This window comes from Neolamprologus multifasciatus, chromosome 11 (genome assembly GCF_963576455.1).
Source record: "Neolamprologus multifasciatus chromosome 11, fNeoMul1.2, whole genome shotgun sequence".
Taxonomy (NCBI): domain Eukaryota; kingdom Metazoa; phylum Chordata; class Actinopteri; order Cichliformes; family Cichlidae; genus Neolamprologus; species Neolamprologus multifasciatus.
The window spans coordinates 15,525,279-15,553,068 of NC_140449.1; the positions used below are offsets into that span (position 1 = coordinate 15,525,279).

Sequence of the window (27,790 nt, forward strand, 5' to 3'; positions counted from 1 at the left end):
GCCATGGTTTTACCCATCATCAGCATGCAATCTAAATAATTTGTCTGTGGCAGAACAAGAGTATATCCCTCCCTGTAAAAAGTAACAAGCCTAGGGAGTAGTGACGCTGACTTAAAGGCATTCAAAATCTGCAGAAGTCTGTTATACACTAACATAAACATAGCAGCTAAAGACCACATGACCCAGGGTGATGCTGATGCCATCTGCCAAAGATTAATTTTTAAAAGGTAACAAAAAGCAGAGATCAACAGGCTTATAGGATCACGCAGAGGAGAGACATTTTTGGGACAAATCTACAGTTGAAGTGCTGTTTCAATGATAATTTTCTTGTGCAGCTAGTTTTCATCAACTTTGCAGTCAGTATTGTGATGATGTAATAGTGTAACATAACACTTTCTACAGGGAACTCATTAATTACTTTAAAAAGTACACATATTAAGTACAATCAAGTCTGAAACATATAAATTCATATCTTACTAAGTTTAAGTTTACTGTTTCTATGACAAACAGATTTGGAAAGCTATTTATAAAAAATATGAAAAAGCACTCTAATCTATTCTGCACACAGCATAATACAAGCTAGTCTGGAAATTAGAATCATCCAAAGTCATGACTGAGGGTGATGCTCAGGGCACAGTGTGGCTAACTGGCCCACTACAGAATGATGTCACTGGGGATACGACTGAGGAATAGCAACACTGTAAGAACCTGTGAATGAAGTGAGTGTGTGTGTGGACAGCAGATTGACTAACAGCTTGAACTTGGGTTAGATCCAGGAGCATGGGGAGGGATACATGGATGGATGAAGAGAGAGGGAGGAGGGAAGAGGGGGGGGGAGCCATTGATTTCTCAACAGAGAGATCAGCATCTTGACAGAAAGAGACGAGTGAGCAACGGAGCAAGACGCACACACACAGAAAAAGAGAGGAGATACCCACTGCGGCCCTCAGGTGAAATTCCATGACTTTTCCATAACTGAGCTCGAGTACTTTTATGCCCTAAAAACACACCTCCTTCCTAATTTGGGCTGAAACAGGGATGTAATGCGAGGGAAAAAAGAAATCTAAAATAAATCTAAACTTTGACAGCACTTTGGTTAAGGTTCCTGACTTTGCCTGACTATCAGTAAAAAGTGATATTCCAGGACCTCCATGACCAGTGTGAACCCCTGTTGACAGAGATCAACAAGAAAGTCTGGGTACGTATCTCTCTCCCAGCATGCCTCGGTGAGTCTAACAAACCTGAAACCCCCGACAGGGACACAGAGGAAGGCGCTGTGGCTTTATGCTGTGTGTGGCTAACAAGGTGTGTGTGTGTAAGTTGTGTGCAACAGGGAAGCTGACACACACTGTGGAGGAACGGGTGGGATTGAGAAGGGGCAGCCAGGGGTCACGCTGTAATTACACATCATAGTCCCTGTGGTCAGTCCACTGACTTCCTCTGACTGCGGTGCCTCAGCCACACGAGCAGGGATGGCAGGTGGTGGTGGGAGTGGAGGGTTGTAGGAAACTTGGAATAATAAGGATAGCACATGTTATATCTATTTTCAGATTTCTATTGTTTAATTAGCTCGTGTATTATTTTTTCCTCGTCCTGTTTTTATATTAACTCTGTGCATCGTTTGCAGTACGTCCAGCACACATGTCACACCTCTACAGTAACTCAGCCTCCGTGCCCACCTCAGAATGTACCGGCTTTCACATACCGTGCGTGGTCCTGTGTGGGTGGTAGGTGCCATAGAGGATGAGTGTAACGCTGTGTAGAGCTCCGGCTGCCTCCTCTTCACTTGGCCTCGCGCAGCTCCTCACTGTGCCCTTGTGGTCAGTCACCTGGAAACAACCACCATGACAAAGACACCATTTCACCAAAAAATCGATCAATCGATCAACAAGTCAATCAATATTTTATGTGAAAATGTCCTAACACAGCAAAACTAAAAACAAAGGCTAAGAATGAGAAGATCTGGCAGTATGTGAATAAAGCATATAATCGTTAAACTGAGAATTTATTTTACAGTAAACTATTGGATGAACCTTTTCATGATGGGAAAAGTTTTTTTAGGAAAGCGCCAGACTTCTCTTATAAAAAGGTGATGAAGTAATGGTATACATAAACATGAAATGGATTTTGATCTGTAAATTATCCTGCAGGAATTTAGTGGAATACACCGATCCATTCGGGCATAATTTAAATATCTAACTTTAGTTCATATCAGCTGAATTAATCCCAGATGCTTACATCTGATTTTGCACATGCGTCCCAACAGAAGCTCTGGTCTCAAGAGGTTAAGAAAGAGAATAAACATAGTAGCAGACTTCCCAGCATGCATTGTTACAGAGATAAAACTCCCCACAGTCTCTGTCCGTTACTTTTACATTTATTAAAGCATAAAAACTGTGAACTAACGCTTCTTACTTTGTTTAATCAACCCACATTTTTAAGGCAGGAGGAGCTTATGTGTTAAAACCAAAGTGTAGATTACAAAATCATAAAGTCTTCATACAACAATACAAAAATAAACTCGATGGAAACCTTGAGTGTATAATGTGGATGGATATTCAGTAATATTTTTTTTTATAATGAAAATATCTTCTGGAAAGAAGGAATAAGGAATACTGTTACTGTAAGCATCAGTCTCAGCCCAGAATTTCACATCCACAGTTTTTAGTTTATTTATTTATTATTTTTTAATTGAGTTAAAGAGTTTAAGTGAAGGACAGAAGTTATTCATTTACTCTAAACAACCACAAAGCGCATCGACATGCCAACTGTTCAGCTGTTTTGGGGGATGTTTTTGGCTAGAGGTGGGTGGGGGTGAGATCATGTGACAGCTCAATCTGATGACTTAGTACTTAAAACTTGTACACAACAACACAAAAGACTTGTGACCTTTAATTTACAACGAAAAGCCTTTGACTGTCACTGCAGCCAATGCAGCGTGTTGCAGCAAAAGTGCAAGCTGAGGTCTGTAATCTCCAAAGGTACAAGATGCATCATTCTGTAGCTGCATTTTAATGTCATTGTCAAGGCAAAAATTAACTTCATCCCTACAAGAGCTGGTCAAGAGCATTCAACAGTGATCTTAGAGAAGCAGCTGTTGCTGCCTGTCAATATGACAAGTGGTATAAGAACATTTTCTTTAACAATCTGAAGTCACCATTCCAAAAACAGAAACAGTATTCATTAGTGGAAAACATTCTAGACAGCTGTCAGTGAAATTCACCTCAGCATCAGTCCGTGCAATGCGCAGAGAAAGTCCCAAAAGATCCAAAAGCTACATCTCATACTCTACAGATCTCACTTAGCATGTTAAATGCTAATCATGACTTGCAATTAGAAAAAGGCTGAACAAATATGGCCTGTTTGAAAGGATTGCCAGGAGAGAGCTTCTTCTTTCTATTAAAAAGCAAAACAAAACATGGCAGCGCATCTTAAGTTTTCAAAATTGAATCTGAACAAACCACAAGACTTTTGGAACTATGTCCTTTGGACAGACGAGACCAAAATGGAGATGTTTGATGAGATGTTTTGTCCAGCTGTCAAGCACGGTGGTGGAGGTGTGATGATTGGGTCTCGTTTTCAGTCACAGGACCTGGATACCTTGCAGTCATTTGGTCAACCAACTGTCGACTACTGCCAACTACTTAGGCATACAGACCTAGATCTAGATTTAATCATGAGGCCATCTGTCTGACAGCTAAAGCTTGTCCCATATGTGGTCAAGTAACCGGACAAGGATCACAAGTGCACCGGCAAATCTACAACAGCAACAGAGTTGCAATGGCGCAGTCAAAGTCCAGCCTCAACCCGACTAAAATGCCTGGCAGGACCTTAACAGATCTGTGCATAAACGAATGCCTGCAAAATTCAATGAACTGAAACAATGCTGCAAAGAAGAGTGGGCTAAAAGTCTTCAACAACAATGTGAGAGACTGATAAAGTCATACGGAAAACCATGACTTCAAGTTATGGCTACAAAGGGTGGTGAAAACTATCTTTTTCACTCTGTCATGTCAGTTCTCTGACTTCCACTTTCATTTACGTCAAGTCAGTATTTTATTCATAAATCAGGACAGTATTTGGATAAAAAATGGAAAAATGAATCTCTTCTGTAGCTCAGCCCACAGATAATTAAAAGTAACATATCAATCTAAATTACCTGACTATTATGAAAACCCACAAAATCCCCTTTTAGTCAAGCATTGTTCAAAGATGGCTTTATACCATAAATCTGCTACATCAACTGTCCAGTCTGCCTCTCTGCCTGTGTGTGTGTGCATATGTGTGTGTGTATATTCTATGCAGTGTTTGTGTGCGTGTGTGTGAGAGTGCTCAGAGCAGATCGGAGGCCAGGCATGGCAGCCCCCAGCTGAGTGCTGCATTGATTTGTTGTTGGTAAACAAACAGCTGGATGCTACAGGTGGATCGATATGCCTTGCACGCCTCCTCGCCTCCCAGCAGGACTTTCTACTAGGTTGACATGGCTCTCTGAAGAGCTGCAACCCTGCTGTCACCGGGAAACCTCACGAGTCAAATATTTCAAATTCCAGATTGTTTCTAATTGAGCTGAAGTTCATTTTACACATAAAGTTATGTTCCTGAATCCATAAAATATGCTTGTGAGTTCCATAACTTTGTAATCATTTTGTAAAGCACACCAAACAACATGTATTATTTGATGGTGATATTTGGTGTCAACTATAAGTGCACCTTATCTTCATTATAACTGAAGATAAGGCAAAAATTAAGAAGCAGTCATCCAGCTATCACACTGAAGGCATGATGAAAATTATATTTAACTACAATGTTATAAAAAAATGTGAGAACTACAAGTGGAGACAAAATCGGGGCATAGAGGATAGAAAGATATTAAACTGACTTTTAGACAAAAGGGAGACAAAGAACATGAAAGGATTAGCAGAAGTAGAGGAACAGAGGGGAAAGTGGAAGGATTTCAAAAGCCAGAGAGAGAGAGAGTGAAACTACAGAGACAAAAAGAGGTTGGAGAGGGGGATTAGTGATGGGCGAGAGATGGCAGGATATCGAAACGGGTGAGTGTCAGGGTGATGGGAGCGAGACCCGGTGATTGGGAGTGATGAGGAAGGAGTTCAGAAAGAGATGCTGATACACAGGTAGAGGAATTGTGAAAAAACAACAACATAGGAACAGTGAGAGATGGTGAGAGTGGGAGGATGATAGACAAAATGAGATGAAAAGAACAAAAACAGAGCACAAATTATGCATTTAGCGGAGAGCATCACTGAGAAAGACAATTAAATGGAGACATGCAAAGAAAAGACAAGAAAACTGTACTTTATGATGTTTTTAATGCTTCTTCCCAGAGGAAGTATCAACTCCTTTCCAGGACACCCCGCTCCACATTTATACAATCATACACCTGGAAGATACTTTCACCACAAGTCCATAATTCTTAAAAGTACAGCTCCTCTGAGAAAGGACGTGACTTTGCACCGTGTTAAATTTCTGAATCAAAGCAAAGCTCGCTAGCAGCTACATTAGGCATCACGGCTGTGTCATTTCTCCAACCATTTCTACACCATCCTCTCCTTCTTAAAAGTTGACACCTTTTTACAAATATGTACTGATTGTTTTGCAGGTGGCAGATGTTTGTTTAGTCACTGTTACTATGGGTGTTAATTCTAAATAAATGGCTTTGTTAATTCTGCCAAGAAATGGTCAGTTTGTGATGATATAAAATACTTTCCTGAGATATGCTTCCACATTTTTTAAATATAGATTCACTTTAATCTGAACCAATTATGCCTTCACTCTTTTTTCTCTCATGCAGTGGGGGAAATACTTGTAATAACGATTTTTATCGCCTGCTAATTTTGCAAGTTTGCTCACTACCAAAGAAATGAACAGTCTGTAATTTGTGCTAGTTTTATTTTAGTGGAGAGAGAGACAGGATATCAACCAAAAATCTGAAGTTATAAATTGATTTGCATGTCACTGAGTGAAAAAAGTATTTGATCCCCCACAAAAAACTTGACTTGGTATTTGGTGGAGAAACCCTTGTTGGCACACTAGTAACATGTTTCTTGTAGTTAGTCACCAGGTTTGCACATCTCAGGAGGGATGTTTTCACTCCTCTTTACAGAAACTCTCTAAATATTTGAGGTTTCTTGGCTGCTGCTTCACAAGCTTCAGCTCCCTCGACAGATTTCTATAGGATTGAGATCTGGAGACTGGCTAGACCACTCCATGACCTTAATGTGGTTCTTCTTTAGCGGAAGGTGGCAACTAAAACAGTTGCTACCTTCTCACCAAACTTCTTGCTGATGGACTTCCCATTCCAGCCTTCTGCAGGTATACAATCTTGTCTTGACCAGGTCTTGACCATGGTGGTGGAAGAAGCTGATTCTGTGGGCAGGCTAGCATTTTATTCACGTAATGAGTTGAGATCAGGCATATCTGAAATTAAGCAACTGATTGATGTAATCTGTGTATCACATGGGCACACAGTCAATCTGTGGGAATCAGAATTGGAGATGGGTTGTAGGAGATCAAATACTTATTGCACTCAATGTAATGCAAATCACTTTATGACTATTATGTAATGTGTTTTTTTCTGGATTTCTGGTTGATATTCTGTCTCTCACAATTAAAATGATACTAGCATAAAAACGAGAAATGGTGTATTTCCACCACTGTATATTTACTGTTAAAATAGTATGTGATCATAATAAGTACATTAACATATTAATTCACTGACAAGCTAAATTGACAGACGTATAAACTGAGGGGCCAGTGCCCAGTACAAGAAAAATGAAGATTATTCTAAGCTTTGACTTATGCAAAGCTACCGTAGTAGACTCTAAGAATAAAAACTATCAAGCGAGAAATGAGGTCCCATTTTAAAAGACTTATCAAGTCTAACTTTATATAATTTTATAACAGAAAAATTAAATCTGTAATTTAAAAAACAAAACTGCTGCACTGTCTGTTAAATGTTATTTTCTTTTCACAGATAACAGAATATTAAATAATAAGGTTTCCCACCCAACAGTTCAGTCTGCAGTTGTACTAACAGGTGTAAAATGTGCAACAGGAAGTTGCTAGACAACGGCACACAGAGCTCAGTCTACTCTCATGGAATAAACAGAAGCTTCAAAATAAAACCTCCAAAAAAAGAAACCTGCGATTGTTGGCAGTGTTAGAGAGTGAAGCAGTGTCAGATGGGAGGGGAGGAGGAGTCTTGCTGCGTCTACATATGTAAAGCAGCAGGGAAGCAGCAGTGTGTCAGACTGAGGCTCTGGCCCAACCTGGGCTCCTCACTGCTCCCTCCAACACATCAATCATCCAAAACAGGGCCATCATAGCCACGCTGCATGCTGGGAGACACACATGCACAGACACACACACACTGCAGCAAGCTTACACGCAAATGTCTGCACAAACACACAAACACTGCTTCCATCAACACAGACATTTAAAACTGCGCGCACACACACACACAGAGTAAACAAATATGCAGTGAATTGCAAACACGCGCATGTACTGCACCCTCGCACGCGGCCAGTTTCTCAACTGAAGAGACACACGAATATACAGAATAATATGCTGCAAAAGCACACACATACAAACACCTAGAGTGCAATGAATTCACACAGACACACACACAAACTAGAGTCACACTCTCTGTGCCTCCCAGTCTCACACAAAGCACGCAGATAAACAGAAATAGGTATCCTGTGCCCACAGGGTGCCCTCGCCCCCGACCATCTGCGACGGGTGCCAACACACAGTGGGTGATATTTACATGGAGACCCCCCTCTACTACTCCCCTTCCTACCACAATCACACACACACAAATTTAAAAAAAAAAAAAAAAAAAAACGAAGGGAAGAAAGAAAGAAAGAAATACCCACAAAGGGCCGCTTGGATCGCTTGATCTCCCAAAACTCATTAAACATGCAAATATATGTAAATATATGCACCTCTAGAAATCCACCTTGGGCCAAAGTGAGTGAGTGTGTGTGAATGAAAATGCATGTTTGTTTGCGTGTGATTGTGTTTCTACTTCAGGCTTTGACAGTGTTTCTGCCAAACTTGATACTGTGTGCAAGTATGTTGCTGTAACAGTAACGACAGAAGATGTTCTTACACTGGTTTTACCAGAGGTCAGCAGTACTTCTCCCCTGTACAGGTAGTACATAACATTGTAGGATAACTTTTTAAAGTCCAAAAAAATCTGCCTTTTAAAAATGGGACCTAACATCACCTCTAAGAATATGAGACTGCAGCGAGTATGTTTTTCCCATTTCTGAATTATTTTTCAGTGTAGAGTTCATAAAAGCCCCAGATACACATTTTCTCCTTCGACAAGTTAAATCCAGCTTTCCAATTAGTTACTATAGTCAAACCACATTCAGTTCGATTTTATTTATACAGCGCCAAATCACAACAACAGTCGCCTCAAGGTGCTTTATATTGCAAGGTAAAGACCCTACAATAATACAGAGAAACAATCAGATGACCCCCTATGAGCACGCACTTGGCGACAGTAGGAAAGAAAAACTCCCTTTTGTTAGGAAAAAACCTCCAGGAGAACCAGGCTCAGAGAGAGGCGGCCACCTGCCAAGCCTGAGGATGAGGGGAGGAAGACAGGACAAAACACATGCACACAACATTCATCGGGCCTGTACAGTTAGACTAAAAACATAAAATCCAGTTAGTGTAATACTTTTTTAAAATGCAACGTCCACAAAGTAAATATCAGAGCACTGCAGCTAATAGCACACGCTTGTATTTAATACCAAATATGACGATGACGCAAATAAAACAACCTTATGGTAACAGTCTGGTGTTTTTAACGAACACCATCTTACCCCAGAAGGGTTTATCATTTACCCAGCGAGAATGAACAACACAAACTGTACCATATTCATCAACTCAAGGTGGAAGACAGTGGCAGAAACTGCGTAGTTAATACTTTATCTTTAGGTTTTTCTATTATCACTTAGTCACTGTGTGTGTGTGTGTCTGTGTGTGTCTGTGTTTGGTTTGTGTAATCTGTTGGGGAGACAAGAGGGGAAAGACTCCTGAAGGAGCACAAGGGATGAAGATGGTAAATATATGATCTGTCTATCACAGACAGCAAGGGTGGCTGTTTGTGTGTCTGAGCGTGTGTGTGTGTGTGTGTGTGTGTGTGTGTATGTGTGACCACAGTGCTGCAGGCTAAATAGTGCTATTATATTCCTACAGCCGCTCTAGTCACAGTCAGCTCGAGTCTCAAAGTCCTCTGGGAATCAGAGATGTCGCTGCTCAAAGACTGCTGCCACACTGCTATAAACACACACACACATACACACACACACACACACACACAAACCTACCCTGTGGGCATGGCAGGTGGGGTGGGAGAGCAACGTATGTGTGTTTATATTTTTGCTGTGTTTTTTTCTGCTTGTGTGTTTGTGTGTATAAGGTCTCAGTGAAAGTGGAGCACAGTAATGACACCCTTCTATAATATTCTTTGAAAACTCATTGTATCAGGCAGCGGAAGGAATGGAAAAAAACTGCTGTCAGTCATAGTTACCAATTAGAAGAGTTGTTACTGTACCACACACGCACACAGTAAAAGACTTTGTACAGTGAAATTACAAAGAGGGATATTTTCCTCATACCTTTCATGGTAAGTCACAGTGTAGTTAGGTTTTTTTAATATTCTCAGGTTTTAAGATATCATTCGTCCGCCTAGGGCTGGGACTATTGATGATATAAACCTAATCATAATTGAGTTAATTTCAAACGTTGATTTAGTGTAGCAATATTAGAATAAGCACAAACTAAAAACTGATGACATCAACTGCAATTTAACATAATGAGCCCCCGATTCATATACATGTGACACATGCTCTTTTAACAGCAAGACATGATGCTTCCAGATTCTGTTCCAATACGAGTCACAACTGGCCTGAAATATGAAGCTCCCTGACTATAAATAAACTAGTTATTTAGAAAACATTTATCCTTGTCTAACTTGTATTTTGCAGCTCACATAAATCTCACTCCTTTTACAGCTCCTGCTAGGAAGTTTGAAGCTTAAAAGTCTTTAAACTCAACCAAATTGTAACTTAAAGTGTTCAGATTGTTAAAAAGAAAATGTGCATAGTCCACATCGAGGTCTGTTGATTATCAAGGAAAGTGGGGACACTGATTGCGGTGGAGATGAATCTGGTGAAATAACACCAAAACCACTGGTGACAACATTCACCACAGAGAGGAAATGTCTAAATTTGGGTGAAATTACCATTTTATCTTCTTATGGGCCATCTTTAATGACAGCGTGCATGTTGTAAACTGCTTATTCGTGGGATTTCCATATTGTGCAATACTGTCTCTGATCAACAGTGAAAGCAGGGAGGTGAGCTGAGGCACCACAGATGGCGGTAGAGTGAGCACAAGGGAGAGCAGTTATGACAAGAGCGAGAGAGAGTATATATTTCCAGCCCCGCATTCCCATCTCCTTCACAACGCTAGAAGGTCAGCCGAGCCTCGAGCCATAACACTCGCTCCCTTTTCACTTCAGTCCCACTTTTATTCCTAGTAGAACCACAGCGCTCTTTGACAATTGTCATCATGACGAATCAATACGGACTTCTCCACAGACCCCCATGTCCCTCAGCCCCCGTTCTCTGCCGCCCTTGAGTTTTTAAACACAGATCCAAAACATAGTCCAGGTAAAGTCCCTTCCCAGGGCTCCATGTTATAGGTTACCCTTGCCTCCCTCTAAAACTCCTCTTTTCTCTTAGTCCTGTATGTCCTCTGGTTCTCTCCATGTATCAGTGTCAGATTTAATTGGCGTAGCTGCTTGTCAGAGGCTTTTTTTTTGTAGCAGCCTGCCAAATGTCAAAAACCATTAAAAATGACAATTTGTGTTATTTAGCAATCAATATCTATACACTTTCGGAAAAGAGAGATTTTGATTCATATAGTTGGACATTGTTGTTCAACTTTAGCCATGTAAGTCCTTTGTATCCCCCTCCCCACCCCACCATGCTAACGCACCGTCTCCTTTTCAATATTTGTGAGAGTGTGTACATGTTGCTCTCCAATCTACGGCAGAGCTGACATCCAGCATGAAACCAATCAGTGTGTGGGTGTGTGTATGGGCTGATTAGTGGCGTGCTAAGGCATGCGGCACGTCAGATGCGAGCGTTAATTCGTGTTGCGAGTATCGCGGCGACTTGTCTCGGCCCTCCGGTAATGAGCAACGGCACCGTTATGTGGCTCGGCTTCACGGTGCTTCTTCCCCATCTCTGCGACACACTGGGCCCTGGTAATTGGTCACAGAGGGGACAGTAAATCTGTACGAGGACGTGGGAGAGACACAGAGACATAGAGCCAGAGAAAAGAAAGAGTGTGTGTGTGTTTGTATGTGTGCGAATGTGTGCGAATTTGCAGGAGGAGGTAGGTGACGAGGACGGGGGGGGGGGGGGGGGGGGGGTGTCTTTCATCTTCACAGCTTTTTCTTTATAAACCTCCAACTGTTTACAAGGACTGACGCCTATTTGCACACACACAAATACAGACACACACACATTTCTACATAGCGAGTCCCCCCCCCAACTGCTACCACCCACACATATATACAGTAAATGACCTCAGCGCGCTACTGTCTGAGAGTATGGATTCTAATCAGATGTCGGCAGTATTGTGCCTGTCAAACCCGGCCAAGGTTACTTAACCTTCCAGTCTTAATTTCCCTTCCATTTTAGCTCCTTCCTCCATATCAAACATCAGCACATCTATGAGAGAGAAAAAAAGAAAGAGTGTGGGGAGGAAAATGAAGATTGCCATGCTTGGCTGAATCTTGGAGATGAAAGTAGAGGATGATTCACATTGCTATTGCAAAATGAACTGAACCAAGCTGAGCTGAGCTGTGCCGGGCTGGGCTATTTTTAAACTTCTATACAACACAGCTACTGGAAGAGGACAATGTGAAGCGGAGCAAATTATTTCTATATCATGAGGGAAGGTATGCGAAACAAGGCCTCCAGGAGAGCAAAGTTAGTATATAAACTATGTCACAAAGATTTTGGCTACATTTTCTTGTCACTTCTTTACTAGTTTCCAAGTCATATCAGTTACTAAGAGACAGACAAAAGGCTTTTAGTGTAATTACTACTTTTTATAGTTCAAAGCTAGCCAAATGTTTTAACATGCTGTATAAAACACATGAACATGTTATTAAGAACCACTAACAATGTTAGCTTCGCTAAATGCTAACATCAATTGTCATTAGTGGTCATGGGGACAATAACAACACAGATGTAGTGATGTTTAATGGCTTGTCTTCATACCTCAAACTTGGATGTTGGAATGCCAGAGTTAGCACGTTCCAGCAAGGAAAAACAGGATTTGTTTTGATTCTTAGCAAGGCAGAATCATTCAGGTATCATGAGCAATGCAGTATAATACTTTTATTTACACTTAAAAACACCACTGCAGCACACTTATTCAGGAATGCACCATTACTTGCTATCATTTGCTAAATAGCAACCAGGGCTAACAGTTAAACACTGATAGGAGCAGCTTTTCTTTCTCACCTGAAGGCTCCAGCGGCCTCTTGGCTGCTCGCCCCAGGAGTGCACAGTCATCAGAGTCCAGTTCTTCAGTCCAGCGGTGGAGGCATCGTAAGGCCTCGTATCCAACAGCACTGATATTGTGCCACCAGGAGACACCAGGCTTATGGAGAGGTCACCACGGCACGCTGCGTCGATACTCACTCTCACCTGTTGAGAGACAGATGGCAAGCTCCATGAAGGAATAGTTCCACATTATAGGATATTCACTTTCTCACCTTCTTCCTATAATAAGCTCGATACAACTGTTGGGTGAGCTAAAACATGAAAAAGTTGCTAGCAGCCACTTAGCTCCCTTTAACATAAAGGGAAACTGTCGATCTGATTCTCTTAATTAGCCTGGCTGTTTTACATGTATCATATTCAGCTTTTATATCAGTTTGTTTAATCTGCTCGGGTAAAAAACTTGTATTTTTGTGTTAACTGAGAGTTTCTACCAGAAGATTTACAACTTCATATTGATGAGAGGAAATTACTGTGCCTGGGTAAAAGATAGCTCCATTTATAATGTCCTATTAAACCGCAGATTGCTGTTTTATACTGTTTTAAATATTTTTGTGCAGTTTAAACAAAAAAGAGACAACATAGCAATTGGCGAGTTTTTGCTGACAGTTTCTGCTAACCTTGCACCAAGCCAACATTAACTAATTTCCCGTGTTTCCATTTTTTTCCAGTTTTAGTCATGCAGATTTAACCATATCTACACTGTAGCTTCATATATAAGAGACAACTGGCATCCATGCTTTCATCTGGCTCCCTCCAAAAATGGAACATGCACATTTTTTAGCACTTTCTTTGAATGTGCCTTCTTAATCAATTTGCTGTTTCAATCCTAGATAAGACATGTGATGAAGGAACAAACAATGTACTTCCCTCCCCGATAAGGTCTGCTGACTAATTATGAAAATAGAACAGAGAGTGCTGTATTGCTTAAATCTAAATCTAAATCCAATAAGTATTGTCTGAGATAATGTGGCACATAGATGGACAAGCCAAAAATATGTCCATAGCCAGGCAAAGACAAAGGGAAGCAGGTGAAGAAAGTATAATAAATGGAACACGATTGTGCAGGATATTAGCTAAATTATTTAAATAAGCCCATATCCCCCGCCACCACCAGTAGCACCCAGTAAACACCCTCCCTGTCCCTGTTCATCACAAGCAGCACATCTGGTGTGACAATGGCACATCGCAGAGAGAGCCGCCAAGCTGCAAAAAGACTGACAGCCCGCTCCTGTTTACGGCGTGTTACCACGGCAACACATCCATCAATCACACCTCGCAGCGATGGCCTGACCCACGCTTTCTGCCAGGGAGCAGAGCCGCAAAGATGAAGCCTTTTCAATTTGCATGCTGACACACTCTCGCTCGCTCTCCTTCTCTCTCCTCGCCATTTCACAAGTACACACATTCACAAACACAGAATACTCGCACAAACTGAGCCGTGCACAGACACGTACAGTACGTATGCCTGCTGACACAATCAAACATAAACACATTTGCATGTATGTGCCTGTGCTCAAGAAAACACAGTTTTGCCATTTTCTGCAAATTACACTGCCAACACATTGCACATCACAGTATGATGGTTTTTTTTATCTCCTCTATTCTCAGATAAAGCACATGACACTGAAACCCCAAAACAATTTATATGGCATCTTCAAGCTCCCTCGACTGTAGGCAGAAGTTAACTTTTTAATGCACTTGTGCTTGATTTCTGTCCTGTCAAGGGCAACAGGAACATTGAAAGACTATAGGAGCAGATTTACATCACACTTCAATATTTTAAAAAGTACCTTCATCAGTCACTTTATTAGTACACCTGTATGTGTAGCATGTTAACGAAAGTATCTAATCAGCCGGTTATATGGCAGCAGCTCAAAGCATTTAAGCATGCAGACAACTTGCTGAAATGGAGCATCAGAATGGGGAAGAAATGTTACTAAAGTGACTTTGAATGTAGCATGGTTGTTGGTGCAAGAAAGACTGTTCTGGGTATTTCAGAAGATGCAATGATTTTCCCACACAATCATCTCTAGGGTTTAAAAGCAATGGTTGTCAGGGTTCCTGGGTCGGTGACCCAGTGCTTTCCGTTTTGTTCATCTTCAGTTTATTTTGCCACTTCCTGTTTCATTTCCTGTTTGTTCCTGTGTCACCTCGTCTCGTGCCATTAGCCAGATTATGTTCAGCTGTGTACTCACCGGTCTCTCATTATCATCCTCATCAGTCTGTGTATTTAAGTCTTCTGTTTCCACTCGTTCTTTGTCGTGTCATTGATGATGTTCGTGTGATGTTGTCCTCCCCGTGTTCTCTCAGTCAGTCAGCCAGCCATTCAGTGTTCCAGCCAGTCAGTGTCCGTTCACCCTCTGTTCCTCCACTCCTTATAATAAACATCCACCAGTCTTCATCTACCTGTGAGTCCTGCGTTTGGGTTCCTTCTTCCTCGCCTCCACACAACGCCTGACAGAATGACACGACCCGTGCCACGAAGACACGATTGGGACCCAGCGGACTCGGACCTCAACGAGCGGCAGGTGGCAGCGCTTTACCGTTGGGCAGAGTTGGTCAGGGGAGAACAGCGGCTCTTCGCGGAGCGAGAGCACGTCTTCGAGGGGACTCGCCTGGCTCTGGGCGGGCCTCGGAGACGCCGCGTTCCCCCACCTGCTGCCACACCTGCTGCCACACCTGCCTCGGAGCATTTGCCGCGGAGAGCGGACGTTTCGTGCCGCGTTTCGGCCGCTCCCTCTCTCGCCGCTCCGCTCCTCGTTCGCACACCCGCCGCCTCATTCGCCGGACCTCCACCTTCGCCACGGCACCGCGGCTACGCCTCCCACCTCGACTCAATGGAGGCTACCGCGCCAGGGGCTCAGCTGTTTACCCCGGCCGCTTCCTCTTCCCGAAGAAAGCGGCGCACACGCCGCCATAATATGGACTATTTTCAACCACTCCCGGTGGTGAGTTCCACTAACTGTTTTCCACATTCATCGTCTGATTATTCACATAAAACACATAACAGATCCACCACCGATCCATGGGGGGATTTCCTCCTGGATGATGTAGACTGGGAAGAGTTTTTCTGCTGTGCTCCCGCAAAGACTGTAAATCGTGGTGGCAGAAAAAACAGACTGAACTCTGATAAACCTGCCAGTAGCACACACCCGGTCACCATTTCCACACCCGTCACTCAGCCATTCCCCACCAGCACGGCAGCCCAGATTTGGCCTTCTTCTTCAGCCATTTCACCTCCTCAGATGTCTAGGGCCCGACCTACACCCACACCGGTGCCAGCTCCCAGGAGGAAGGCAGCTGCGACGCAGTCTACCTCCACATCCACTCTTGTTTCCCGGGTGGGGGTGACTGGTGTCCAGCCACCTCCCGTGCCTGTCCCAGCGCCCAGGCTGAGGGCAGCCTCAACCCAGCCTGACCTCCCTGGAGGCTTGGAAGAGCTAACCGGCCCACCTACTACTTCACCTCTTCATCCACCTCCTGATCCTACCTTTCACGCCCTCGCACTGTCCCTGGTTAGGCTAGCTGAAGTATCCCCTGCTCAGGCACCAGCCTTATTAGCCCAGGCCGCCATCTTATCCCCCTCGGTAACTCTGTCATTAGCTCAGCCATTAGCATCGCCAACCTCTGTTCATCCCTTAGCTTCCCCACTCCAGTCAGTTCACTCACCTGCTGTTCAGCTTCCACTCCAGTCAGTTCACTCACCTGCTCTTCAGCCTTCACTCCAGTCCCCTGTAGTCCAGTCTCCTCCCGTCCTCCAGTCCCCTGTAGTCCAGTCTCCTCCCGTCCTCCAGTCCCCTGTAGTCCAGTCTGTAGTCCAGTCAGTCCAGTCGCCTCCCATCCAGTCGATTCAGTCCCCGGACCTGCAGCCACAGCACCCAGAGCCAGCTGTGAGCCCTCCTGCTCTCCCGCCAGGGGCCTCCGCGCCCGCTGGCCCGGCCGCTCTCCCGCCAGGGGCCTCCGCGCCCGCTGGCCCGGCCGCTCTCCCGCCAGGGGCCTCCGCGCCCGCTGGCCCTGCCGGTCTCCAGCCAGGGGCCTCCGCGCCCGCTGGCCCTGCCGGTCTCCAGCCAGGGGCCTCCGCGCCCGCTGGCCCTGCCTGTCTCCAGCCAGGGGCCTCCGCGCCCGCTGGCCCTGCCTGTCTCCAGCCAGGGGCCTCCGCGCCCGCTGGCCCTGCCTGTCTCCAGCCAGGGGCCTCCGCGCCCGCTGGTTCTGTTCTGTTCCTGCCAGAGGCCCGTGCGCCCGCTGGTTCTGTTCTGCGCCCGCCAGAGGTCTTCGCGCCTGCTGGTTCTGTTCTGCGCCTGCCAGGGGCCCCTGTGCCCGCTGGTCCCGAGACTGTTCTCGCTGGAGGGCCCGAGGAGCCCGTCCAGCCGCCTGTCTCGTCTGCTGGAGGGCCCGAGGAGCCCGTCCAGCCGCCTGTCTCGTCTGCTGGAGGGCCCGAGGAGCCCGTCCAGCCGCCTGTCTCGTCTGCTGGAGGGCCCGAGGAGCCCGTCCAGCCGCCTGTCTCGTCTGCTGGAGGGCCCGAGGAGCCCGTCCAGCCGCCTGTCTCGTCCGCTGGAGGGCCCGAGGAGCCCGTCCAGCCTCCTGTCCCGTCCGCTGGAGGGCCCGAGGAGCCCGTCCAGCCTCCTGTCCCGTCCGCTGGAGGGCCCGAGGAGCCCGTCCAGCCCCACGACTCGTCAGCTGGAGATTCAGGAGAACCCAGCCAGCTTCCTGCCTCGTCAGCTGGAGGGCCCGAGGAGCCCGTCCAGTCTTCCGCCTCGTCAGCTGGAGGGCCCGAGGAGCCCGTCCAGTCTCCTGCCTCGTCAGCTGGAGGGCCCGAGGAGCCCGTCCAGCCGCCAGCTGCGGCCTCCGTGTCTTCGTCCTCGCCAGCTGCGGCCTCCGTGTCTTCGTCCTCGCCAGCTGCGGCCTCCGTGTCTTCGCCCTCGCCAGCTGCGGCCTCCGTGTCTTCGCCCTCGCCAGCTGCGGCCTCCGTGTCTTCGCCCTCGCCAGCTGCGGCCTCAGCTTCACCCACGCCGTCGCCTGGCCCAGCTCCGGCTTCATCATCGTCGCCTGGGCCAGCCTCGGACTCAGCTTCAGCTTCAGCTTCTGCTTCGCCTGGGCCGGACTCAGCTTCAGCTTCTGCTTCGCCTGGGCCAGCCTCAGACTCAGCTTCAGCGTCTGCTTCGCCTGGGCCAGCCTCAGACTCAGCTTCAGCGTCTGCTTCGCCTGGGCCAGCCTCAGACTCAGCTTCAGCGTCTGCTTCGCCTGGGCCGGCCTCAGACTCAGCTTCAGCTTCGGCGTCTGCTTCGCCTGGTCCGGCCTCAGACTCAGCTTCAGCTTCGGCGTCTGCTTCGCCTGGTCCGGCCTCGGACTCAGCTTCGGCGTCTGCTTCGCCTGGTCCGGCCTCGGACTCAGCTTCGGCGTCTGCTTCGCCTGGTCCGGCCTCAGACTCAGCTTCAGCTTCAGCGTCAGCTTCGCCTGGTCCGGCCTCAGACTCAGCTTCAGCTTCAGCGTCAGCTTCGCCTGGTCCAGCGGCTGCCGCGTCGCCAGCCTCTGCTTCGCCTGGTCCTGCGGCTGCCGCACCGTCGCCCCAGCCACATTCTGGACATCATCGCCGGCGCGGCCGCCCACCGGACCTGCTCAGCGGCCGCCGCCGCCGCCTTCCTCGCGGCCGCCCACCGGACCTGCTCAGCGGCCGTCGCCGCCTTCCTCGCGGCCGCCCACCGGACCTGCTCAGCGGCCGTCGCCGCCTTCCTCGCGGCCGCCCACCGGACCTGCTCAGCGGCCGCCGCCGTCTTCCTCGCGGCCGCCCGCCTGAACTGTCTCGTCTCGGCCGCCGGCCACGCGGCCGCCCGCCTGAACTGTCTCGTCTCGGCCGCCGGCCACGCGGCCGCCCGCCTGAACTGTCTCGTCTCGGCCGCCGGCCACGCGGCCGCCCGCCTGAACTGTCTCGTCTCGGCCGCCGGCCACGCGGCCGCCCGCCTGAACTGTCTCGTCTCGGCCGCCGGCCACGCGGCCGCCCGCCTGAACTGTTTCGTCTCGGCCGCCGGCCACGCGGCCGCCCGCCTGAACTGTTTGTCTCTCTGTGGACTCCGTCCCTCCGTCCTGGGCCCCCTCCGCCCGCCCTGTTCTGGTTTTTCTTTCTTTTGGCCGTCGGGTGCCGGCCTTTGGAGGGGGGGGTACTGTCAGGGTTCCTGGGTCGGTGACCCAGTGCTTTCCGTTTTGTTCATCTTCAGTTTATTTTGCCACTTCCTGTTTCATTTCCTGTTTGTTCCTGTGTCACCTCGTCTCGTGCCATTAGCCAGATTATGTTCAGCTGTGTACTCACCGGTCTCTCATTATCATCCTCATCAGTCTGTGTATTTAAGTCTTCTGTTTCCACTCGTTCTTTGTCGTGTCATTGATGATGTTCGTGTGATGTTGTCCTCCCCGTGTTCTCTCAGTCAGTCAGCCAGCCATTCAGTGTTCCAGCCAGTCAGTGTCCGTTCACCCTCTGTTCCTCCACTCCTTATAATAAACATCCACCAGTCTTCATCTACCTGTGAGTCCTGCGTTTGGGTTCCTTCTTCCTCGCCTCCACACAACGCCTGACAATGGTGTGAAAATGAAACGATCCAGTGAGCAGCAGTTCCCTGGAAAAAAATGCCTTGTTGATGCCAGAGGTCAGAGGAGAATGGCCCGACTATGTTAGGTTGATAGGAAGGCAACAGTAACTCGAATAACCACTTGTTACAACCAAGGTATGCAGAAGAGCATCTCTGAATGCACGTTTCTTCAGAAGAAGACCACACTGGTCCTGTCAGCTAAGAACAGCAAACTGAGGCTACAGTTTTCACAGGCTCACCAAAATAAAGATCACCTCACCTGATTAATGACCTAATTTCTGCTCCAACACTCGGATGATATGGTTGGAATTTTTCATAAACACCATAAAAGCATAGCTCCATCCTGCCTTGCATCAGCAGTTCAGGCTTCTGGTGACACTCAGTGACTGGACTGACACACACACACATACCTTCACACACTTCACTACCTCAAGCACCTATCTGTACAATGTCACACAGACACACACACACATTAATACATCAAGTTACTTTTTGCACAATGCTCAGTCTTTTGCACAACCCACTGTCACTGTTGCACTGTTGTGTCTGCATTGTTCTGTTCTGTCTGGTGGTGCACTTTATTTAGTCCTGTGTTGATTGTCTGTTATATGTACATGGTTGAAATGACAATAAAGCGACTTGACTTGACTTGACTTGACTGTGGTGTATTGGTGTGAGGGATATCTTCCTGGCAAACTCTGGGCCCTTTAATACTGTTTAAACACCAAAGCCTACCTGAGTATTGTTGCTGACTATGTCCATGCCTTTAGCGGGGTAACAGCATGCCACAAAGCTCAAATCTTCTCAGACTGGTTTCTTGAATGTGAAAATAAGTTCAATGTACTCAAATGATTTCTACAGTCACCAGATCTCAATTCCATAGAGCACCTTTGGCGCGTAGTGGAACGGGAGATTTGCATCAAGGATGTGCAGCCAAGAAATCTGCAGCAACTGTATGATGCTATCATGTGAATATGGATCAAAATCTCTGCGAAATATTTCCGGCACCTTGTTGAATCTATACCATAAAGAATTAATGTAGTGCTGAGAGCAAAAAAAGAGTCCAACCCTAAACTAGCATGGCGTACCTAACATGGAGTGTGAATGTATATGTCTATGCTATTGAAAAAAACTCACTTTTGGAATCTTTCTTTGAATTTTTCTCTTATAGTTTAACATTTTTGAAAACAAATCTGTTCACTTTCTTGCTGTAATTTTTTTTAGAGATTGATATGTTATGGCTCATATCATGCACACTCAGTGTAAAGACAAAGGAGAAGGTAAAGTCTTTATAAAGCCTTTAAAAAATGGAAAGAAGACAAGTAGCCTGCTTCTGTTTACTGAAGTCCACCTGCTAGCTCCTCTGAAATTCACTAATTCACTGTTTTCAGTTTTTCGTGTATGCTTAATCTGGAGAAAACTTCTCAGTGAGTGGAGAGTAATATTTCTTTGCAAGTAGGTGAATAATTGCATTTACCAAAAACAAATCAATGCCAAAAAATGTTGTAAAATGTCATGTATTTAATCAAAAAATTACCCACCTGGACATGCTCAAGAGTGTTGATCTCATTAGCCCTTCCTCGACAGGCTTCTGATTGGATGTTCACGTTGACTCCTTTCCCTTGATAAAAGATTCTAGCCAATACAAAGTCATTACCTCTGTAAGTCGAAAGCCTCAAAAGCCTTTTCTCACATGCTCATTTCACTTTCATATGTATGCATAAAGCAGTGACAGGACAGATGAAGTTGAGTTAAAGATCATGGATGCTGATATCAAAACCAGTTTCTTGGGGGCTAATCTGAAAATCCTTAGCAGATAGAGTCAATAAAGTTTTTTAAAAAAAATCTTTGTATTTTACCTGGCAGGATCAAGCGTGACTTCCTGTGTGCACTTCTTCTGTGAAGGAACGCTGTGGAAGTGTGCGGCCTGCTGCACCATCAGCCCTGCATCCAACAGTCCAAAGCCGTACCTGCAACAAGGAAGGAAGAAGCAGTCCATTATGTGTATTTGTGAATATGATGAGCACAAGCATGGTGTTGCGTTTTTATCCTCACAAACGTGAATTGGAGGCTTTTTATGTGGGTGGCTGAATGTGGCTGCAGGAGCAGAGTAAGTGCTAATGGCTCCGACACGAGGAGGCAACAAGTCATTGACGAAGATGATGTTGTCCTCTGACACAATCGCTTCCCGCTCTGTCCATGCTGAGGCTGAGGGCTGCTGTTTGTGCGCCTGTAATTGCCTGGAGGATTGATTCTGAACAATGTGCCATCTCACGGACTGTAATCAAGCCTCATTATTCATTCTTTACTACCCCAATCTTGGTGCTGGAGACACAATGGCCGACCCTTAAGCGGCATTGCTGCCTGGTGACTGTATGACCACTGCTTATCATGCTCTCTTCTCCACTTTACTACTCATCCCTTTTGAATCTTCCCCTCTCATCTTTCCTCTTTGGCCTCTCTTTTTCACAGAGCAGCCTGCTATTCAGTCTTGGTTTCCTCTCTAAATTCTCCTTCACCCTCCTTCATCAAACACAAATTTCTTGCATCAGAACTCGTCGCAGCCTCCTCAGTGATGCTGAAATCAAAGTCTTCATAAGTCTCTCTTTAATTCTCCCTCAAATCTTTCATTTTCATGCACTCCTCCGCTCACCGTTCCCTTTTGTTCAAATCACACTCCTCAGACTGAGTAACGGGGCAATAACAACCTTCATCGCCCCTCCTTCTTGGAAATTCAGAGGGGGTGACAAAGAGCTAATTCCTGCCATTATTACCATACAGACCTTATGACGTTAATCTGCAATAAGTGAAATTCATTATCCTGATGACGGGGTCTCTCGGAGCAGCAGAGCGAGAGACGGAGACAGGAGAAAGGAGAGAGCTGATCAATAACTCAATCTGCTGCCCTGCATGGGGCTCCATCTCCTCTGTCTCAGACTGTCAGTGTTTCGGAGGAGGAGACGCAGGATCTGCAGCCCGCATCATGCTCGTCCTAACAGCACGCAGTGCAATCAATGGACACAATCTAATCAGCCACTATCACCACCAGTGACTTTTAGCGTGTAGGGCCCGGCATAACAGCATTAAGCAGACGGCTGTTTGGGGTTGAGGTGCGCTATAGAAGTTCAAGGTTATTCAGAGGTTTTGTGAAAGCTGTGAAGAGCTTGAGCAAAACACAGCCGACAACAGCTCAGTGCAGAGAAGTAATTCCTCGTCTTGCCCCCTTTATCCTAATGAGTTCTAAATGTGCTTATTGTATATAAATGAAGATGACAATGTCTTTATTTATTGATCAATGTGTGTTTAGAAGTCACCAAAACTGAACTGATGACTAGGAGCTGTGGCCCTGAATTCGCCCTAATACATATTTAAAGATGGATTGCTGTTATTGCTTAATGTTTGTTGTGTTGTCAGTGCACCAAAAACTAAAGTACAATGTCTCTGAACTCTTTGTAGTTTACTCTTGAATATTTTAGATAGATTGTTGTCGCTGAAAACAAATCTACATGTGAAATCTACACTTTTTTGCTGAAAATGGTGCAAAAGGAGTTTTTCCTTCCCACTGTTGCCAAAATGCTTGCTCACAAGAAGTCATATGATTGTTGTGTTATTCTCGTATGCATTATTGTAGGGTCTCCCTTACAATATAAAGGGCCTTGAGGCGACTGTTGTTGTGATTTGGTGCTGTATAAGAAAGATTGAATTGAATTGAAAATGCATGGTATTTAAGTAGCAACAAGATAGCTGTTGCACTGATGCACACTTGAGGTTCGCAGCAGCTTCAACTATTTGGTAATGGACAGATAAACTGATCAGGCATAATAATAATAATAATAATGGATTGGATTTATATAGCGCTTTTCAAGGCACCCAAAGCGCTTTACAATGCCACTATTCATTCACTCTCACATTCACACACTGGTGGAGGCAAGCTACTGGTGTTGGTCTCCCTTTTACTTTTACTGCCAAAACTGCCCTGACCTCTCGAGGCATGGACTCCTAGACCCCTAAAGGCGTGTTTTGGTATCTGCACCATATCTGATCCTTTAAGTCCTGTAAGTTGTGAGGCAAGGCGTCATTAGATTGGAAATGTTTATCCAGCACATTCTACTGAGGCTCAATTGGATTGTGATCTGGGGAATTTGGAGGCCAAGTTAACACCCCAAACTCGCTTCTGTGCTCATGTTATGTCACACTTGCCAAGTAGTAAGTCTGACTTTTAGCTTTTTTAAACCTTATTTTGGGAAAAATGTTTTTTTTAATTTTCAGATTTAATAATGAATTTGTTAAGTTTCAGTGTGACCAGTGAAACTAAAGTTACAGTTCTCTTTCTAGTCATGCACACAGGGGCATTGAAATAACTGCTGATTGCTGACAGTTGTTTCGTGAAGAACTTTGGACAGCTTATTAAATGTCATGTTAAACATTAAATGTCAACACAACATAGCAGTTTATAATGCTCTGAGACAGGAGCTTACAAGCCACAAATGCTTTCTAAGCAGCAGCCGTAGAGCACTTCAAGGAACAGCTGTCAATACTTGAAATTCCGAAAGTTACCAAAATAAATTAGCCAGATAGTGGAATAGTTGGAAATGGGAAAACACAATGGAAACACTAGCACTAAAAATAGATTACCCAAGATATTTCACAGTGTGGAGGAAAATTGATACCTTGACTTCTCATAAAACAAACTGTTGGTGACCAGGCCTTGCCACCCTGCTCCCTCTTAGTGATTAAATGTATCCCTCCTACCCAGCGCCCCTTAGCAAGAGTTGTGCACCTATTAAATCGTATGGCTCCCACAGATCGATCGGGCTTGCCCCAGCTCCACAGCCATAAACCCACACCGGCATACAGTGTATCTGATAGAGAAAGCTGCAGGAAACAAGTTCCCCCACGAAAGAACATGATGAAAATGACAGATTTCATGTCCCCTGCCATGTCAGTGAAACAGCACTACTGAGCCGGGGCACTTTTCAAGTAGACTCCCCAGCCTTTTCAGACGTCTCATCATCAAGAGCAAGGACTGGAGAGAGTCGTGCACCTTCTAAATAGCATTGTGATTTCTAGAAGCGCGTGCAGGATTTGTGAGTAGTTTGATATCAGGATTGCATGTGATTGAGATTTTTCTTTTCTTTTCTTTTTTTGGAATCCTGCAAATGTCTTTAGGATGAAACCCACATAGTGTAAAGCATATCAAGTAATTAGTCAGAAAAACACAGTCATCCAATTTTCAACTTGTTCCTTCTCCACCTCCTGCGTGGTCGGAAGGAGGCTGAGCCAAGCCGATTACAGAATGACAGCCGATCTTCTGTCCACGCAGCACGAAGCATGTTAAACCCCCTCCGACCCCCCGCCTCCTCACATATGGAACCCACGGTCCTCACATTTTCTCTATCCACTTTCACTCCTCGATGGCAAATGCCCTTCCAATCTCTTACTCCCTCCTTCTTTTTATCTATTAACATGAAGGCCACTCCCCCCCACCCCCCCACCCCAACACACACACACACACACACACACACACACACACGCACACACACACACACACACGCACACACACACACCGCTCCATGGGGCCTCTTTGTAACTGTCGAGAAACCCTTTTCACTTTTTGTTCTGTGGGGTTTCCCAGGTCCTTTCTCTGTTGATATTCACACCATCTGCCAAAAGCAGAGGAAGGTGCACACAAACCCAACTCGCACTTAGACATAGAGATCTTTGGGGGTTAAGGTCTTTCCTTCGTCTTTTTGCACATGGCGCTGAAAACACAGCTTTAACAACCTCTATCCTGTAACCAAAACAGATTTCTGCTGCTACCAGGGGACCCAGCTACGGCGGTCTCAACCCTTGTTTGCAGTGGTACGTCCTGCTAAGTCCCCCCCAATAGAAGTGGCTGTAAAGAATCACTCAAGCCGCACTAAGCAGCTGCCTGTGAGTTAGGTCATTTTCCCAGGAGCCACAGAGTGGGCATTGGCAGGACCTCAAAAAAAGGGGGACACCATCTGTTCAGCGCCTGAAAAGGTTGGTGACACCTTCTGTGGTACCAACAACTTCTAATTAAGTGGCCAGGAATGCTGCAGCAGCTCCAACACATGATTGGTGGACTTGCCTTAGTTACCCTCTCCATCACATCTGGGCACCCACTGATGAAAAATGATCGATGAGAGAAAACAAGATCGCTTGGTGAAAGTGATGTGACTGTAGAAACCTAAGAAAAACTAGATTTTCTTTTGTGTGGGTTTTTTGTTTGGTTTTCTTGCCCTCCTTTTGTTGCTCTTAATTGAATGTTTATCAGGAGCATAAAACAACTGCATTAGCCCTTTGGTCAATCCCAGCGTGGTTGGTTTCGGTTATATCATAATGCACTAATTTCATTAACATTAGGATTTAAATGAAATAACAAATAGACTTAACATTCTTCTGATTTCCATCGCTCTTGCAGCCAAATCTGCTGCTCAGAAATGTTACTAATTAGGCTTATTAAGTAATTAAGAAGAGGTCTTAATTATATCTGCGCCACTGGGACCTGCACGGCTGTAATCATGAAATGCTGTGCCGCGCAGCTCAGCTTTGTTGGTATGGATGTTACACAGTTTCATCCATTAAACTGTTCTGAATGTGTGTTGGGTTTTTTTGTTTTTTCATTTTTTTTTACAAAGAAAAAAAAAGATTTTGAAACATACTTTTAGTGCTGTATTAGACAAATATCTGCATGATGTTAAATTACAGAGAGAGAAACACTCAGCAGCCTTCAACAGCACAGTCTCAAAATGCCAAGTGAATTACCTTGTGAAGAGTTAAAAGTTTAATGAAATATATTGCGGGGAGGAAAATGAGGGGTTTGGCACGGGCATGGGACTTAGTCTCGGGAGAATGGGCCCCGAACAGCCCTCTCAGTTTTCTATAGCCATCAGTCAAAGCAGCAGCTACCCGTTCCCGTCTTTTACACAAGGAGACTTCTCTGGAAGCCATGATGATCTATACCCCATGACCTCACTCTCAGTGTCCAACATATTTTGATTTGTAGCTCGAGTGTTATTCAAATACAAATTCAAAAGAGGATGAAATTCGGCAGAGAGCTTTTGTTGGACGCGCACCAAGGTACAGTCCTTTTGGATGTCTCTGCCCTTGTGTGGAAGGAAAGACGGAGTGCGAGAGAGAGAGAGAGATTGAGTAGCCCCTGCACTACAAGCTTGGCAAAAGATTCCCACCCGGGTCCCAAGCAGTTTTCTTTTAGTCCGGAAAAAGCAAACACCGAACCAGGAGCCTTTGTTTGTCTTTTCAAAGGAATGGAGATTTAGATGCCACATCACTAAAACGTGACAGAGCAAACGCACATGTAATGATTAAAAAAGTCTGTTTTTGTATGTTGGTGACATCTGCTACATGATTTCATCACGGGAGCCACGTGGACTTTAAAGATTCTGTACACCACATGCAGGATTAGAGAATATAATTTGATGACAGGCTTGGGTTATGGGTCAGTTTGGGTGCACATATCATTACTGTTGCACATGGAACAAATCATAAAAATCATCTAGCAAATATGCATAATTTGGAAAGAAACAACAGAGAAGTCAATATGGAAACAGTGCTGACTTTAGTGCAAACCTAACAATGAAGGATAAAGCATATTTGTGGTCAGTAGTTAATACCCAAGATCATTAATCCATAGTATTATAAACATTTTAATGCTACTTGTTCTAAGAAGTTCAGCTTGGTTCTGGCCATTAGTCTACAGCCACAGCAAAACAATTTAACTTGGAAAAAAAGTGGATTAAAGATGAGTGTGCGGACTATAATGGAACTTTATTTTTTTTTCTGAACCCTCCCCCCACCCCACCCCAACAGCAAAATATGAGAATTGCTACTTGTACATGAATTATGCATCAGTTGAGGTTTAGAAGAGTGCAGGGTCCCTTCACCCACCCCCTCTTGTAGCGCAGTAGGGTGGAGTGGGGTGATATGTCTGTGTTTGCGTGTGTTTGTGTGTGCGTGTGCAGGGGTTTGGGTGGTGGGGTGTACTGGCACCCCTCTGTTTGCCTGCTGCACCCCCCTGCAGGGAGACACGGCACCCCCTGCAGGAGGTGCACCGCTCCGCTTCCCCCTGTCCCCCAGGGCACGCAGAAACATACATAAACACACGCTCGGCATATTCAGCCCAGTTTATCTGCTGACCCATCCATCAAATGCACACACACACACACACACACACACACACACACACACGCACGCACACACACACACACACACACAAACACCCACACACACAATTACCATCAACATTGTGCGTCTCTGCGTAGAAGTAGAGTTATTATTCCAACACTTCAGGCTCACAAATGCAGGGACACTTTAGAAATGTGTGGAAATTTGTTTTTAAAAAAAAGTTTAAAGAGACAACGTTAAAGCAAAAAGTTGAGAAGTACGATCATTTATGCAATTGAACAAAACTTTTACGTCTAAATAACCAATCATAATTTCAGGTCGGGGGTCCGCGGCTTATCCAGACTGCCCGTCTTCTTCTTTCTGATTCTGCCAAATTCAAATTAACACAAGGGCTTTGTTTCTCCCGCCCACCCACGCTCCCAC

At 45.4% G+C, this 27,790-nt stretch overlaps 1 protein-coding gene across 1 annotated transcript in view; it reads right to left on the minus strand.

Annotated features, from left to right (window-relative positions):
- Nucleotides 1-27,790, minus strand: part of LOC146508011 (furin-like) — a 78,773-nt gene that overhangs the window by 9,797 nt on the left and 41,186 nt on the right. The window contains exons 4-7 of the mRNA XM_085178591.1: nt 21,058-21,168; nt 20,740-20,833; nt 12,576-12,761; nt 1,706-1,829 (exon numbers count right to left, since the gene is read on the minus strand). Of these exons, the coding sequence (XP_085034717.1) occupies nt 1,706-1,829; nt 12,576-12,761; nt 20,740-20,833; nt 21,058-21,168 (515 nt within the window). The remainder of the gene's footprint in view (nt 1-1,705; nt 1,830-12,575; nt 12,762-20,739; nt 20,834-21,057; nt 21,169-27,790) is intronic.